Source organism: Cetorhinus maximus, chromosome 11, assembly GCF_964194155.1.
Source record: "Cetorhinus maximus chromosome 11, sCetMax3.hap1.1, whole genome shotgun sequence".
NCBI classification, from domain to species: Eukaryota; Metazoa; Chordata; class Chondrichthyes; order Lamniformes; family Cetorhinidae; genus Cetorhinus; species Cetorhinus maximus.
This window is the reverse complement of record NC_135889.1, coordinates 49,124,424-49,140,909: the sequence shown is the minus strand read 5'-3', so window position 1 is coordinate 49,140,909 and position 16,486 is coordinate 49,124,424. Positions and strand designations below refer to the sequence as shown.

At 42.5% G+C, this 16,486-nt stretch overlaps 1 protein-coding gene across 1 annotated transcript in view; it reads left to right on the top strand.

The window, feature by feature from the left end:
• The first annotated feature begins 14,192 nt into the window (after positions 1-14,192).
• Positions 14,193-16,486, top strand: part of itgav (integrin, alpha V) — a 140,435-nt gene continuing 138,141 nt past the window's right edge. The window contains exons 1-2 of the mRNA XM_078551907.1: positions 14,193-15,609; positions 16,013-16,143. Coding sequence (XP_078408033.1) covers positions 15,440-15,609; positions 16,013-16,143 — 301 coding nt within the window. The 5' untranslated portion in view covers positions 14,193-15,439. The remainder of the gene's footprint in view (positions 15,610-16,012; positions 16,144-16,486) is intronic.

Genomic DNA, 16,486 nt, shown 5'->3' with positions numbered 1-16,486 from the left:
TCAACAGTCACAGGTTGTAACTCTTTCGAGTACATTCACAGTTCTTGGTTTCCAGGAGTGGGACATGAACCCACAACCTTCTGATTCAAAGGCGAGGATGCTATGAACTGAGCCACAGCTGACACCTCTGTTAAGAAGATGTAGTTGCACAGCCTGGGCACAGTTGTTAATCACTTGTACATAATGTTCACTATTGTAAATAAACTCCCAAGAATGTCTCCCTGCCCATGGTTCCTTGTTTTGATGAGCAGTGTTCATGTCACTCAGATGTGAAACCTTGGTCCCTGCACAAGATAAAGGCAGGTGTCTCAGTCCAGGGCCTCTTCCCTGTACTTTGTGCAACTTTCCGAGCACACTGATGGTGTGTCTTCTCAGTCACTGGTCACATCAGTCATTCCTGCACCTCAATGGGGCTTATCATTGCTGCCAGAATGTCCTGGGCCAGCGGCACAGAGTTCCCTCATTCTCTCTGTGTGATCCCAGCATCTTTGAGGTGCGGCTGACCCCCATCTCATCAGGTTCTGTGTCAGTGACAGTGGGATCCTGGTGTTCAGCTCACAAAGGATGTCACAGGATCAGGAGAAGTTAAAGTTTCCACACTGCATCTCCATGATATGACCCTGTTCACAGAGCACACACAATCTGCCATCAGCCAGGCAGGAGTCTGACATTCACATAAGCTATAATAGGATCTATGGAGTGTCCCCACTACATGTCATCGTCATCCTCCTGGAATGTAGGAATTATGGGCCTCCACTGCATCTCTGACAGGAGCCTTATCACAGTGCGTATGTGTACTGCCATCAGCCAGACAGGAGTTAAATGTTCACAGATGCAATGTGAGGATCTGTGGTGTCTCCTCACTGCATGTTGTCATCATCCTCCACAAACCTAGCAGCTCTGAGGGCTTCCCAAGTGCGCTTGCCTCACCTAGCCAGTGTGAGGACCTCATTGATGTCATCCTCGCCTGCAAGGATATCCTCACTGTCATCCCCATCCACATCCTCCTCATTGGAGGAGACGTGCAGCTTCTCCATCTCCTCCTCAGCCAGCTCCTCTCCCCATTGCAGAGCTAGGTTGCAAAGGGCGCAGCAGGCGGCAATGATGCATGACGCCCTCTGTGGACTGTATTGCAGGGCTCCACCAGACCGGTCCAGGCACTGAAATCTCATTGTCAACATTCTGGTGGTTTGCTCCACCAAAGTGCGAGTTGCAGCATGAGCCTCATTGTACCTTCGCCCTGCTGCAATCTGAGGCCACCACATGGGCATCATCAGCCACATCATCTGCGGGTAGCCCTTGCACCCAAGGAGCCAACTCTGCAGCCTCCCTGGACCCTAGAAGATGTCAGGGACCTGAGACCGAATGAGAATGTAGTTGTGGACACTTCCTGAGAACCGTGTGCAGACCTATAGGATGCGTTTGTGGTGGTCGCACACCAGTTGAAAATTCAGCGTGTGGAAGCCCTTGAGGTTGACATAGTTGTCCGCTTGTTGCCATGGAGATCTGATCGCCACGTGAGTGCAATTGATGGCACCCTACACCTGTGGGAAACCTAAGCTCTGGGCAAACCCCAGAGCTCTTGCTTCCTGGCTTTCCTGATCCCTGGCAAAGTGCACAAAGTTGTGTGCCCTCGCAAAGATGACACCCATGACCTTATGGATGCATTTGTGTGTGGAGGCTTGTGATATCCCACAGTGGTCACCTGTGGAGCCCTGAAAGGAGCAGGTGGCACAAAAATTGAGTGCCGTGGTCACTTTCACGGACACTAGTGGTGGATGCCCTCCATGTCCCATGGGGCTAAATCCTGCAGCAAGTGGGAGATGTGACCAACCAGTTCCTTGGACATGCACAGTCTTTGGCGACACTGGTTCTTGGTCATCTGTAGGAATGACAAGTGTTGTCTATAGACTCTGGGTCTAGCTAGGCACTGACCAGCGACAGCTCATTGTGGCTTTTCAGTGGCGTGCGCAGGAGCCCCAACCGCCCCTTCTTCTTGAGAGTGCTACTCCTCCCTCTGCCCAGCCAGGCACATCCGTCACTCTCCTCTCCTTCATCTCTGCTCTCTGTGAGCCATGAGGTATACAGACAGGTCACCAGGCTCCATGCTGCTGATGTACCCCTCCTGCAGGATGAAAGAGAGAGAGACGCGTAGGTTGGCATGGGTATATTAAGAACCTCTCTTGATAAGTCTGAAGGCCCCTTAATGCATCCTGGAGTGTGCTGGCCACCACTTGGATGGCCAGAGTTTAGTGAGCTGCATGGCTGCCCAAAACCCCACCCCACCCACCTCCTCCCCATTCCATATGACCAATTGGTGGCAGCTTCACCCACTGGACTGCATGCTGTGCTCTCAGCTCAGGCGCAGGCATTCTCCTCCTCTTCTGGCAGTGATGCATATACCTTAGGAGCTCTACCCACCAACCTACTCTTTAAGAGCAATGTCCAGATTTCTTTTGGCCACTTCATTTGCTTGCCCACCTTTTCAAACAAGTTAAAGAATGCCTTTATATCCCTTTCCTCAAACTTTGGAAGGGCTCGCACAAATTTAAACATCCCCACCCCCACCACAAGGCTCTGGTTTGGAGGTAATTTCTTCTTCGTTAATATTTTCCCTAGAGTCAAGGCCAGCCTTTTGTTTTAGTTCCAGCAGTCTAAGCTGGCATTCCCTTTCTCTGCCCTGCCTTTTCTGCTTGCTCCCTTTGAAATGCTCTTTCTTTTTCCTCTCATTCCCTTGCCTTTTCCTTTGCCCCTAACTCTAGTTCTGACTTCTTCTGTTCTAGCTGAAACTGTGCCCATATAAACTTGCCTCCTTCTGATTCTACAGCTTCCTCTGGTTCTTTCACTTCCATATTTAAATGCTACACTATTATCTCCATTATCTCACTTTCCTCACTTCTACTGGTAATTCTAACTCCAGTTTATCGGCCAATTCCATTTGCTTAACCTTGGTTAATTTCTGTAAACCAGTCAGGGTTACACATTCCAGTTGTAAAAAAGTCTTAGCAACCTCCAGGTGCAGGGTTCTCAAAGGATAAAGCAACATTGGCTTAGACAGTGAACACATGAATACATATTAGTTTATAACTAAGGGGATGCAGCCAATGGGCCAGCTCACAGAGGGAAACAATGTTTCTGCCAACATCAAACGACACAGTACTTAGAGTGCAAGGATCACAGGTCACCTCCATTGGTATGGCAGAGCTGTCTTCAGGCAGATATTTGACTTTGGTGTTGTTTACTATCCTTTTATTGGGCAGAGGATGGGAAGCACCAGCCTCCAACCTCATCTTCTCCCATTCTTGAGGCCTCAAATTGCAACTCGCAAACTGTACCTGGAACCCACCCCTTGCTTGAAAATAAGAAAATCCCACAACTCAGTCATGAGCCGTGTGTGCATTTTGGAAGCTGCAAAAAAGGCCGAACTTGCATTTCGCCAGCCTGAGCTGAAAATATAGCCCCGGATCTCTGGTCTCATTTTTATAATAAATATTTAATGCTGTCCATTAATAAAACGTGCAAACATTTTTTTGGGATCCTTGGAAGATTTATTTTCTTCCTGCATGGAGCAGTGCAAAACAAAGCAGCCAATTTCTTAAATGTATCCTGCATGTGCTCAAAATAATTCTGTGAAAGGTTGAGAACAGTGGCGATGGCCATTGCTAGTTGTAATGCAGCACAGATGGTAAATTGGCCCTGCAAGTTTTCTTGGATCAGATGGCAAGTCTGACTTGGCGCAAAGTACTTTCCACTCCTTGGTAATTCTGCATGAGTTTAATAAGACTATAGAAATTTAACTTAAATCTTCACCAATGTTTATGAAGTTATTCTGGAGTAAGAGGAATCCCAAGCGAGGAGCTAAGTATAAATAATACTTTCTAGATGGAATTACATAACATTTTACTCACATCTTTTTGCTAACTTCGTCAAAAGAAAAAAAAAAAGTCTTATCTGGAGAGGTACTGAGATTATAATTTGCAGACCACTGGGTGTGGCATTGGAGAGGAGACTTTTCATAAAATATGTTGGCTCACCTTGACTGGAGGCAAGGCTAAAAATAACCCAAGTTTGTAATGTGCAGATCAATTATAATTGTGGTTCCACTTTAAATCGGTTGGCAAGTTCACAATATACATAGGGAGAATAATGATTAATAAAACACCATTTTCAATTTATAATACACACATTTATAATAAATGTGGTATTTTTGAAATTTTGGATGAGGCCCTGTCTGCTTTTTGGGGTGAAAGTAAAAGATCCTACAACCTTGAAGAAAAGCAAGAAATACTTAAAGTGCTCTGGCTGACATTTATCCCTCAACCAAGAAAACCAAAACACATCTAAACATTTATTTCATTTATTGTATATTAATTCATTGCAATGTTTGCCTGAAAAACAATGGTGCTTACAGTTCAATGTGGCCCATTTGCTTTGTCCTGAGGTTGTGAAAAAAACATGTTTTTATTTTATTATTCATTTTCAGGACATGGACATCACTGACAAGGTCCATCCCTAACTGAAATACAACTGAATGTTTGCTAGGCCATTTCAGAGGGCACTTTAGAGTCAGCCACATTATGTGACTCCAGCCCCACATCATAGGCCAGGCTCATTAAGAATATCAGATTTTCTTCCTTCAAGGACAATTATAAAAGAACAGTTAACAAAGTGAGCATTGGTCCTATAGAAAGTGAGTCTGGGGAATTAATAATTGAAAATAAGGAGATGGCAGATGAAATGAACAGGTATTTTGCAATGGTCTTCACTATAGAGGATATAAGTAACATTCCAGAATTTGCTGTAATTCAGGAAATGGAAGGGAGAGAGGAACTTGGGAAAATTACAATTGCCAGGGAAGTCGTTCTGAGAAAATTGTTGGAGCTGCGGGCTAACATGTCCCCAGGTCCTGATGGACTTCACCCAAAGGTCTTAAAAGAAGTGGCTAGTGAGATAGTTGATGCGTTGGTTTTAATTTTTCATAATTCCCTAAATTCAGGGAAGTTTCCATTAGATTGGAAAATAGCAAATGTAACTCCTTTATTTAAAAAGGGAGAGAGACAGAAAGCAGGGAACTACTGGCCAGTTTGCTTAACATCTGTCATAGGGAAAATATTAGAGGCTATTATTAAAGATGTTATAGCAGGGCACTTGGAAAAATTCAGGGTAATCAGGCAGAGTCAATATGGTTTTGTGGAAGGGAAATCGTGTTTAAACAATTTATTGGAGCTCTTTGAAGAAGTAACATATACCGTGGATAGAAGGAAACCAGTGGATGTAATGTATTTAGATTTCCAGAAGGCATTTGATAAGGTGTTACATCAAAGCTTATTCCAGAAATAAAAGCTAACGGAAAGGGGTAATATGTTGGCATGGATAGAAGATTGGCTAGCTAACAGGAAACAGAGAGTAGGCATAAATGGGTAATTTTCTGGTTGGCAAGATGTAATGAGTGATGTGCTACAGGGATCAGTGATGGAGTTCAACTATTTACAATCTATACAAATGACTTGGATGAAGGGAATGAAGGTATGATTGCTAAATTTGCTGATGATAGGAAGGATAGTAAGCTGTGAAGAGGACTCAAGGAGGCTCCAAAAGGATATAGATAGGTTACATGAGTGGGCAAGGACCTGGTAAATGGAATATAATGTGGGAAAGTGGGAAATTGTCCATTTTGGCAGGACAAAATAAAAAAGCAGCATATTATTTAAATGGTGAGGGATTGCAGAGCTCTGAGATACAGCGGGATCTAGAGGTCCAAGTGCATGACTCGCAAAAGGCTAGTATGCAGGTACAGCAAGTAATTAGAAAAGCTTACAGATTGTTATCATTTATTGTGAGGGAATTGAATACAAAAGTTGTTTATGCTTCAGGTTATGCTTCAGTTATACAGGGCATTGGTGAGGCCACATCTGGAGTACTGTGTACAGTATGGGTCTCTTTATTTAAGGAAGAATGTAAATGTATTTAAAGCAGTTCAGAGAAGGTCTACTAAACTAATACCTGGATTGGCAAATCACAATAACCGCCTTTCTTTTTAAAGATATTTTCCCTATTCCAAAGAAGTATAATTATTTGCAATACATGTTCATGTTTATTACCATTATGTGAGTGTATAGAACAGATAAATCTATGAATCTCTAAAGCATAAAGCTATATTACTGATATGCCCAAATCTTGCAATGGTAACCTCATTCAGAGATGTCTTCAATTGCTCACAGTGATCTGTGGGATTGTCATTCTAGGAAGTTGTTCCCAGTTGCATTTTGGATCTTGTCTTAGATGCAATAGGACTGCACGATGGTTGAGGTCAAATAATGAGGTACTTGGTATAGTAGTGGATGAAGATGATGAAGTCACTGCCATGGTCATGAAAGGGGTTGGATGCAATTTTGGACCATGGATGGGTAGGAACTTCATGCGGAATGAGTGGTTCTGTGTACTGACTTGGCATAAGGTCTTATATGCCTCATACTTCTTGACGATAACTTCAATGTCATTGTTCATACCCTGCCAATAGACCGTCTGACTTGCGAGTCTTCTCGTCCATGCCCATGTGTGAATGAAGTTATTGAAGAATATCAGGATGCAAAGATTCCGGTATGATGACCTGCCTGCCTTTAAAAATGACTCCCTGAGAGATGCCGAGCTCGTCCTGGTAAGGCCAAAAATGGCTTTACATGTTTATGGACATGCTGAATTAAATCAGGCCATCCTTCAATAATGGTTTCCCACCAATTTCTGTAGTGTGGAATCTTTCACTGTTTGTTCTTGTAGCTGCTAATATTTGCATGGCACAAAATGTACCAGATCAGTTGACGGACTTTATTTCCCCTACAAACATAGTGTTGCAGCTCCCTCGAAATTGCCAATTTTGTCGAAACGTTCTGGATATTTCAATGTTAGATCATGAACTGAAGTGATAGGAGTAGTTCCTGAGGTTTATTTGCTGTATGAGGTCTGACTAATTCCATGGATAGTCAGTAGTGTGAGGTCACGGCATGTTAGTCGAACTGTGATTGCCAGGCCCTTGGTCTCCATGATGTAGAACATCTTTGGCACCCAGGAGGATTGATTGCACTTGCACTCCAGGGCTATAGATCCTGCACATGGAAGTAGTGAACTGTTGTACGCTGAATGTGCACAGTAATAGGTTTTGCCAAGTCTTCCATGTCTGTGGATACATGTCTTTGAGAATTTACAGTGGTAGTATGTTGGCACTTGCCCCGGTGTCAATCTTGGCCAATAACAAATAGTTACCAACTTTCTTAGGCCATCTGGCTCACTAATGTCCTTTACGGAAGGAAATCTGCTGTCCTTACCTGGTCTGGCCTACATGTGACTCCAGACCCACAGCAATGTGGTTGACTCTTAAAAATGCCCTCTGAACAAGGGCAATCAGGGATGGGCAATAAAATTAAAAATCCAACACATCAATGAATTTTTAAAAAAAATCTTCTGGGGATCATTTAGCTCTTCTTATGTTAACCCTGGTGGGTTCAGCCTGTGTAGACCTTCATTCCCAATTGCTAGGTGAATTTTTATGGCTTGCTTTTCTGGTTCAGATACACATGAATCAAGACACTATAACTCTGTACACTGTTTAAACATTCTGAATTCTGATAGGTCAGCTGCATCTCCATTCAAACTGGGGAAATATGTGGACATTTTGACAATATCCCTTTGACCTTCTTTTTTATTTTCAATTTATTGTTCAGTAATTCCCAAAGCCACCCATTATAATCATAACCTTCTCTGGCCCAATATTTATGATGGTGTTATTAAATTTTTTTCGTCTGAATCTCCCTCACTCACTATCGATCCAGCCCATGCCTGGTCATTCACTTTTACTGACTGAGCTAACCCAGTGCTTGGTCCTCGATGTGTTGCCCTACTCACCACGAGGAGCTGTCTGCTTCCCAGCTCTTTAGTTGAGCGCCGGCTGGCACTGTGTCTTCAAAGCTTTTCTGTGCACTCACCACAATGTGATTTCAAAGCTCTCCAATAGTGCCACTCCACTGCGATCTGACCAGAATATCAAGGGTCATCTTATACCATGTAGCATGATCTAAGACTGTTCACCATGTAATACCTGTACTAAATCTTGCTGCCAGGCTGAGAACAATGTCATTTCGAAGCGAGCACTGCTGCACAATATGTCATGTGTGTTGATAATGATATAAAAGTCACTAATCACTCAAGAGGGATTGTGCAAACACATTGTGGCTTCATTTATTAACTCTAAGTGCATGTGAACAGATATACATGGACAGAAAACTTGAGGACATCCGAGCTGTGTGTGCTGTGATCTGCTCCTGGCCGAAATGAAGCTGAGGCTAGATCACATGACACACTTCCCTTACAGTGAAAGCATGCTGCTATTCCTTAAAGGTATATTACACAACCCACTAATGATGTCTTGGGACTGCTGGGACTGCTGGAGCTGCCGGCCAATTGGATTCGATGGCAGCTTCTGAGGGCAGGATTTCCTCCCTAGTGAGGGGTGGAAGTCCCTCTCTCCACCAATTTAGCCCACCTGCAGCATGTCATAGCTGTGGGGCAAGCTGGTATGGAGCAAGTCGACTTTCCTTCTGGAGGGGTGGGGATACACGCAGTCTTTCCCCGACATGAAAAGCAGTCCATAGACAGGTTATGTGAGTAGGTAACAAGCTGGCAGATGGAATATAATGTGGGGAACTGTGAGTATATTCATTTTGGTTGTAAGAATAGAAAAGCTGAGTTTTTTTTAAAAAGGTGTGAAACTTATAAGTGTTAATGTTCAGAGGGACTTGGGTGTACTCGTACAAGGAGGGCAGAAAGTTAGTATGCAGATTCAGCAATCCATTAGGAAGGCAAGTGGCATGTGAGCCTTTATTACAAGGGGATTGGAGTACAAGAATAAGAAAGTCTCATACGGGGCTTTGGTGAGTGAGTACCTGGAGTAGTGTGTGTAGTTTTGGTCTCTGTGTTTAAGGAATGATATACTTGTTTGGAGATAATTCAGCAAAGACTCACTAGAGTTGTCCTACGATGAGAGGCTGGAAGGATAAGAGATGATCCCATTGAAACAAACAAGATTGTGAAGGGGCTTGACAGGGTTTACACTGTGAAGTTGTTTCCACTGGCAGAGGAACCTAGGACACAGGGCCACAGCCTCAGGGTAAAGGCCCAATCATTTAGGACTGACATGAGGGGAAAAAAATTCACTCGAAGGGTTGGGAATCTTTGGAATTCTCTACCCCTGTGGGTTGTGAATGCTCCTTTGCTGAATATATTTAAGGCTGAAATAGGCAGATTTTTGGTCTCTGAGGGAATCAAGAGATATCGGGAGTGTGGAAAAGTGGAGTCAAGGTTGAAGATCATCCATAATCGCACTGAATGGCAGAGCAGACTTGATGGGTTCTATGGTCTTCTGCTCTTACTTCTTATGGCAATCTGGTAGTTTCATGTTCACTTTTACTTATACTAGTTACCTTAAAAAAGATTTTGATTTATTTAATTGAATTTAAATTCTGCAGCTACTCTGGAGGGATTTGAATTTATATTTCCAAATGTAGGTCTCTGAATTACTAGTAACATAACCACCATGCTACTATACCGTTTGTTGTTTAATGGTGTCTTGAAGTCACTGCAGAATATATTACTGCAGAATGGATAAGGTCTAAAGGCATTGTTATCCAGAGGTTGAACAAGGGATAACTAATCTTTTCCTTCATGTGGTAACACTTTCATTATCAAGTAAACTATTAGTCCTTTTGCTGAATCCCAAATGAGTTTGATGAATCTGCTATAGGAACATACATCATTCATAGTTCTTGTGTTGACAAAAACAGTAGATTATTCCATTGTTGTTGTAATCTGAAGTAATACTTCCTATGATGTTGACCTCAGACACAGACATTTCCTTGCATTTACTTGGGATTTTTTTTCTGTATTTCCATTCATGTCTCCGAAACAAAAATGCAGGTAAAGTACGAATATAAATGATGAAAAGTTCAAGATACTTTGTGAAATAGTGAAACAAATCCAAAAGTTTTACTTTGTTGAAACTGATGTATCTCATAAACCCATATCATGTTCACGATAACCTGTCTTTGGTTTCCTATACTATTCTCACAAAACTCAGTGCATATCTCAGGAAGAGTATTTCATTCATTCCTCATCATTAACTATTAACTTGAGGCAATCACTGGTCATTGAGAAGCTATCATTAGATTGAAAACAGACCAATGTGCTGCCCATATTCAGAAGGATTTAAAAACAAGACACAACTAACCATAGGCCCATTAGTTGCAATTCAATTCCATGTAAAACAATGAAATCAATTATCTGGAGTAAACTTGAGGTTTATGCGAACATAAAGCAGCAGTCAAAATTGCTTCAGTGGGAAAGATGCTAACTAAATAATTTGACTTTTTTATAGGAAGTGATAACACAATGGACTGTGGGAAATAATGTGGTGTACTTCCAAAAAATATTTGCCAAAGCTCCACATGAAAGACTGTTAGTTAAGCTCAAACCTGGGGTGATCCTGAGTAAATCTTGAAAGTAGATAAATAACAGCCTGAGGGTAGCAAACAATAAATATTTGTCAGATACATAATGTTGGGGTGCCTTAAGGATTGATGTCCAGACCACTACTGTTCCTATTTTGCACCAGTGACCTGGATTCAGAAACTCATTGCCAATAGTTAAATCAGCAGATGATAAAGCAAACAACAGAAGACACAAAAACTACAAAATGAGTTGGAGAAAACATGGAAGCGTGCAGAATCATGGCAGGTGAAATTTAATCAATGGTTGGGAAATACTGCACGATGAAAGAAAGGGCTGAATTTTACCCTCGGAGAAGTGGCTACGACCCCCCACGTAAAAGTCAGGGACAAGCCTGTCTCCATTTGGCTGGCTCGTCTAGCAGCCATTAAACAGCTGACGGCCCTTTAATTGGTTTGAAACAGGATGTCCTGCCTCAGAGTGCTGCTGGCCAATTGGTGGGCTGGAAGCTTTCATGTCCCAGAAGTGCCAATGAGAGCAGTGGCCACTGCTAGGACAGCAGTGAGGGCAAGGGGAAGGCATTCAGCATTGGAGCTGGGATGTAAGCCGAGTCTGGGGTCTCACCGGGGCCAAGTTGGCAGGGTCCAGTGAGGCAGGATTGGAGAAGACAATGTGGGGAGGGGAACGCCCGGTGTTTCACACCTTGGTAAAACCGCCGATGGGCAGTGGGTGCCTATCAAGGGGGCACTCCCTTAGCCTGGCACCAAGGCTTGCCAGGTTTTACACCTGCTGGCCTGGTGACCAGGTGTGTGGCAGTGGGATTAGACCCTCAAGTGGCCATTACTGACCACTTACCAGCCTCAATTGACCCACAGGTGAATGGGCTTCCCGATGCTTCCCCCGCCACTGGTAAAATTGTAGGTGTGATGGTTAGGTCCTGGGAAGATCATTGCTGGCTTGGTGCCCAATTTTATGGTCAAGAAGTGGATGACATGTACTCCATGATTGGTGGTGAAACAGCTGAGAAAGAAGTTGAAAGAAATCTGGGTGTCTTAAATTACATAAGTTAGATTTGAAATTGAAACAGAATATCCCAAAGAGAAGTAAAGTAAAGTAGGATGGCACAGGGATAAAAACAAAAAGCTAAAAGCTACTGCGGATGCTGGAAATCCAAAACAAAAACAGAATTACCTGGAAAAACTCAGCAGGTCTGGCAGCATCGGCGGAGAAGAAATCAGTTAACGTTTCGAGCCTTCATGGCCCTTCGGCAGAACTGAAGCTTCTTCTAACTATGCTTCAGTTCTGCCGAAGGGCCATGAAGGCTCGAAACGTTAACTGATTTCTTCTCCGCCGATGCTGCCAGACCTGCTGAGTTTTTCCAGGTAATTCTGTTTTTGTTTAGGATGGCACAGGTTCCTCTGCCAATACTGTGTTGTGACGAAGCTTCCCCAGACCAAGCATCAAACCGCCTCCCCACTATGATGCCAGCACAAACAGCCACCTTGCCAGCAACCCCTGTTGTTGAGAAAATTATGGATATAGTTAGGGTCTGCAGTTATTTAAAGTCAATGTTAAAGCCTTAGGCAGTGCCAAGTGAATGATGAGGTGCTGTTCTTTGAGCTTGCATTAGATTTTAGTGGAACAGAGTAGAAGGCCGATGACAGAGAGGCTAGCGTGAGAATGGGATGGGGAATTAAAGTGGCAAGTGAGTTTGGGGTCAAACTGTTTTTTCTTTTATAGATCTTTTAGAGATCATTCTACTGACACTTCTGCATTGCCTCCTCATTCCCTTTACCCTGATTCTTTTAAAATTTAAAAAATTAAAACCTGTTCATTTTTCCTACTTTCAATTCTAATGATGCATTACATACATGCCTAACTTGTTACTTCTCTCTGCACATTGCTGTCTGACCTGCTTTGTGTTGCCAGAATTTTTGGTTTTTGTTATGTATCTATCTCTTTTCAGACACCGATGTACCCACTGTATATTTCCAGCATTTTTATTTTTATTTCAACATTTCAAACTTTTCATTTTGATTCTTAACCATTACTTTGGTGTTTGTTCTATATTCCGACTGAGAAGACACCGTGTCTGTACTTTTACAAATCCTGTAATGTCTCATTATTCAAATTGCTATAAAATATTTATCCATTATTAATAGGATATCAAGATATTCTTATTTCCAACTAGATTAGCAGATTTATTTTCCTTCATGTTCCTATAGTAATGCTTTCCCCCTCCCCCCCCTCCCCCATAAAAGCAGGAAATCATGTAGAAATTTCATTGGGTCAAAAAATCACAGGCAATTTCTCTGTCAGTGCATAAGAGCAGCTGCAACATCCACCAAAGGGAAGTGAAGCTTGAAGAAAAAGAGATACTGTATAGTGTCACTGCCAAACATTTACCATGGCTTTGCCTGAAACACTAGAAATCACTTTAGTAATGACTTCAGGAAACAAATTCTGCCAGTATGTTATGTAAGAGAGCATTTGGACTTTTATTATTAGTTGTAGATGTCCAAACGTGCAGACAGTTGCTTGAAACAAATTGCTTGTTGTTAATTAGTAATGCAAGAAGAGCTGAAGTCAGTACTCCTGTGCGCCCCCACCTCCTACCCTTCCCACTCCTAAATACTTGAGTCACAGCCTATGTTTGGTGGGCCACAAATTAAGAATGGAAAAGAATGAGTCATCTGTTCAACTGTAACTAACTTCTAAGGCTATTCTAACATCAGACAGTGAAAATGCCCACTTCCTGTGAGCTGATCAGATTACACGATCTATTAATTCCTTAAGCAGGTCCCTTACTATCTGTGGTTACAAGATAAATGTACAAAGGATTGAAACAGTGAAAACTAATACAATATATAACTAATACAATATATATAATAGGACAATATATACTCCCACTCTGTGAATATCACACTGTTGAGGTAAATCTAAAATGTTGATTAGCAGCCAATTATCAAAGTGCCACTGTCTTCGTTGAGGAGTGATTAGTAAATATTTTTCTTGGTGTTTGTAAAGAATTGTGACACGATAATTTAATATATTATCAAAACACATCTTTGTATCCCAAAATACTCAATGCAGGGAACATGTTAGGAACCTTACCCTATTTCTTTAGAAACCAACACAACAATTTAGTTACAACAGTGGGAAGTACTTATCTCCAGTCTGAGTGGCCTCCTCATCAAAGTAAAAACATATCCTGTATTCTTAGTTCTGTGAATTGAGGAACATCTTCAGTTTCATATGACTTTATTCTCTATAATATTCGGTATTTAAAGAAAAGATGTTTGCACTGTAATATGATAGAATACATGCTTGTAATGAAAGTTATAGGTATTCAACAGAAAGAATCTTACAATCAGGATCCTTTATTAGTTTTAGAGTTTTTCTTTTATTGTCTTCTTAGGTTTATTAAGATTATATATGTCAGTGGGTAAATTAGATGATATTTTTAAATTTCATTAAGTGTCTATGTATACATCAAGAATGAACTAATTGTCAGTGAACTGAAGGGAGTGTTTGGGGAGGTGACTGGTAAATGGATGGACATTGCGCCACAGGGAAAAGTATTTATTGAATGAATAAAGAATACATTTATTTTAGCAACTGAGGTATTTTGGAAAAATTCCCTGTAATGTGGTGAACTGCAATGACATAGGCCCATATTAGTAAACAATCCTTAGACATACTTAACTTTTATTTAGACACTGAAGGAGCAAGTTCTCAACCACAAAAGTCTTTTATGATTTCATATTTAACATGTTTGGTAGATTGTCCACAGGACCTTTGGCTATAACAGGCTAGGTTATGTATTAATACTGTCACCCACCAATGTTCTTTGAATCCAAACCTTATGACCAGTGGAAAAATTAAGTGGATACGTGGACACCCTTTCCAAAGAGAAAACAATTAGGTATGGCCTTGGCATTGTCACTTCCGAACAAGAGTAAAATCGTAGGTATTTTGTGAGCCAGATACCGATGAAGGTTTGGATCTTCTATGAAACTTCAATGATGACATTTACAAGAAAGATGATCTTATCGATGCCTACGAGGCATTGTGAGACTTTGATAAATTTTGAAAGATGGAAAGTCACTCCATAGAGGTACATATCATGGACTTCAGACTGTAAAAATGTCACAGATGATGCTTTATGCATGCAAGATGTAGCTAATCTAGATGAAGTGCAAATTAGTTGTGTCCTGTTCTAAACAGTTTTACCAGCTGTGTCCCCAGAAGCCATTTAAACAGGTCACATTCTACAAGTCCGTTGCCTTAGTTGTTTTATTTATACCCTGGAAAAAGGCTGGGTAATTGAGTCAAACGTTTTCACAGAACCATACAAGCCTCTATCCCCCCTCACCCACCCCACCAGGTTTGCCCTCAAGGTTCAAGCCTAGTCTGAGTAAGAATGGTGTCTCGCGCAGACCAGTTGGCTGTTCCGTGCCAGTTGCCTGCTGGAATGTACAATGGAGGAGACGCGGGGTGGCTGGCTGGCTGGCGGGCGGGGGGAAGTATGACAGGCATTAAGTTGCGGCAAGTCTAGTTGGGTGGAGCTCCCCTTCCAGAAAGACGTCGGTGGAAAGCTGCCTTTATACCCGAGTCGGGGGAAACACCGCCTCATTCACGTCGGATACCTCTCTCACTTCACTTCCTGACACGAGCGGCCCTTCTGTTGCCATTGGCAGCGCCAGGCCGGGGTCTGAAATCCGAATTTTGAGCCGGAGCCCGCGAGAGGCGAGAGGGGAGGGCGGCCAGCTGCTTTTGCAGCGACAGCAAACGAGAGAGGAAGGTTGGCCGGGCCCGGCCCGCTGCAGCGCCTCGGCAAGAGTCATCATCCAGCCCGCTAACAATACAGCGAGCCCTCAGCAAACTCGCTCACACTCCCCGGGCTCTCAGACTGGGAAGCGGAGAGACAGAGAGCCGATTAAGAATGGCACCGGCGGGTTCAGGCACAGGGCGCCGGGCGCTGGCAGTGATCCTCTTCACCCTCTCCTGTTGTTACGGGTTTAATTTGGACACTGCCAAGCCGTCCGTTTATTCCGGACCTCAGGGTAGTTACTTCGGATTTGCTGTGGATTTTTTCACACCTCTCCCGACAAAGTAAGTGAGACATTAAAAGTATTGTGGCTTGAGGGAGGGGAGGGGAGGGGAGGGGGGAACTTTTATATCAACTGTGAACCACGTTTGTTTGCAACAAAAAAACCCATAAAAGTTAAACGTATAAATGCTTAAGTACAACGAATGCCGGTTTAGTGAACTGCTTCGACTGTAACTGCTGACTGCTCAACACGTTAATAAAAGAAAGCATCCCTACTGTGATCGTTAAAATACCCTTTGTTTTCAATCAAACCTTAACAATAATGGTATCTGGACAAAGCTTCTTACAAAATATATTGGACCAATCAGTTACATTGCACGAGATTAACATGTACTTGCGGCAAGGTGAGAATACAATAAAGTGAACAAAGGCTTTTGCCTCTGCATTTTCTCATATTCTTACTAGGATGAATATTCTAATTGGAGCCCCAAAGGCAAACACTTCTCAGCCAGACATTGTCGAAGGTGGGGCAGTATACAAATGCCCCTGGATCAACGGGCTCAGCAGCTGCGAGCAATTCCAATTTGACACGACAGGTATGTGAATTCATGTTTGATTTAACCTTTTAAGTAATTATGTAATCCTGACAGTAGAGTGGATGGCAAATCTGATGCAAGTTATTGTGTATTATGCTTAATTATGGAGGGCATCTCGAACAAATATTTTACCAAATTTACATTTGGGCTGAAAGCATAAAAGCAAAATACTGTACATGCTGGCAATCTGAAATAAAGATAGAAAATGCCGGTAAAACTCAGCAGGTCTGGCATCATCTGTGGAGAGAGAAACAGAATTACACATTTCAGGTCCGTCTGACTCTTTAGAGCTCTCCACAGATACTGCAAGACCTGCTGAGTTTTACCAGCATTTTCTGTTTTT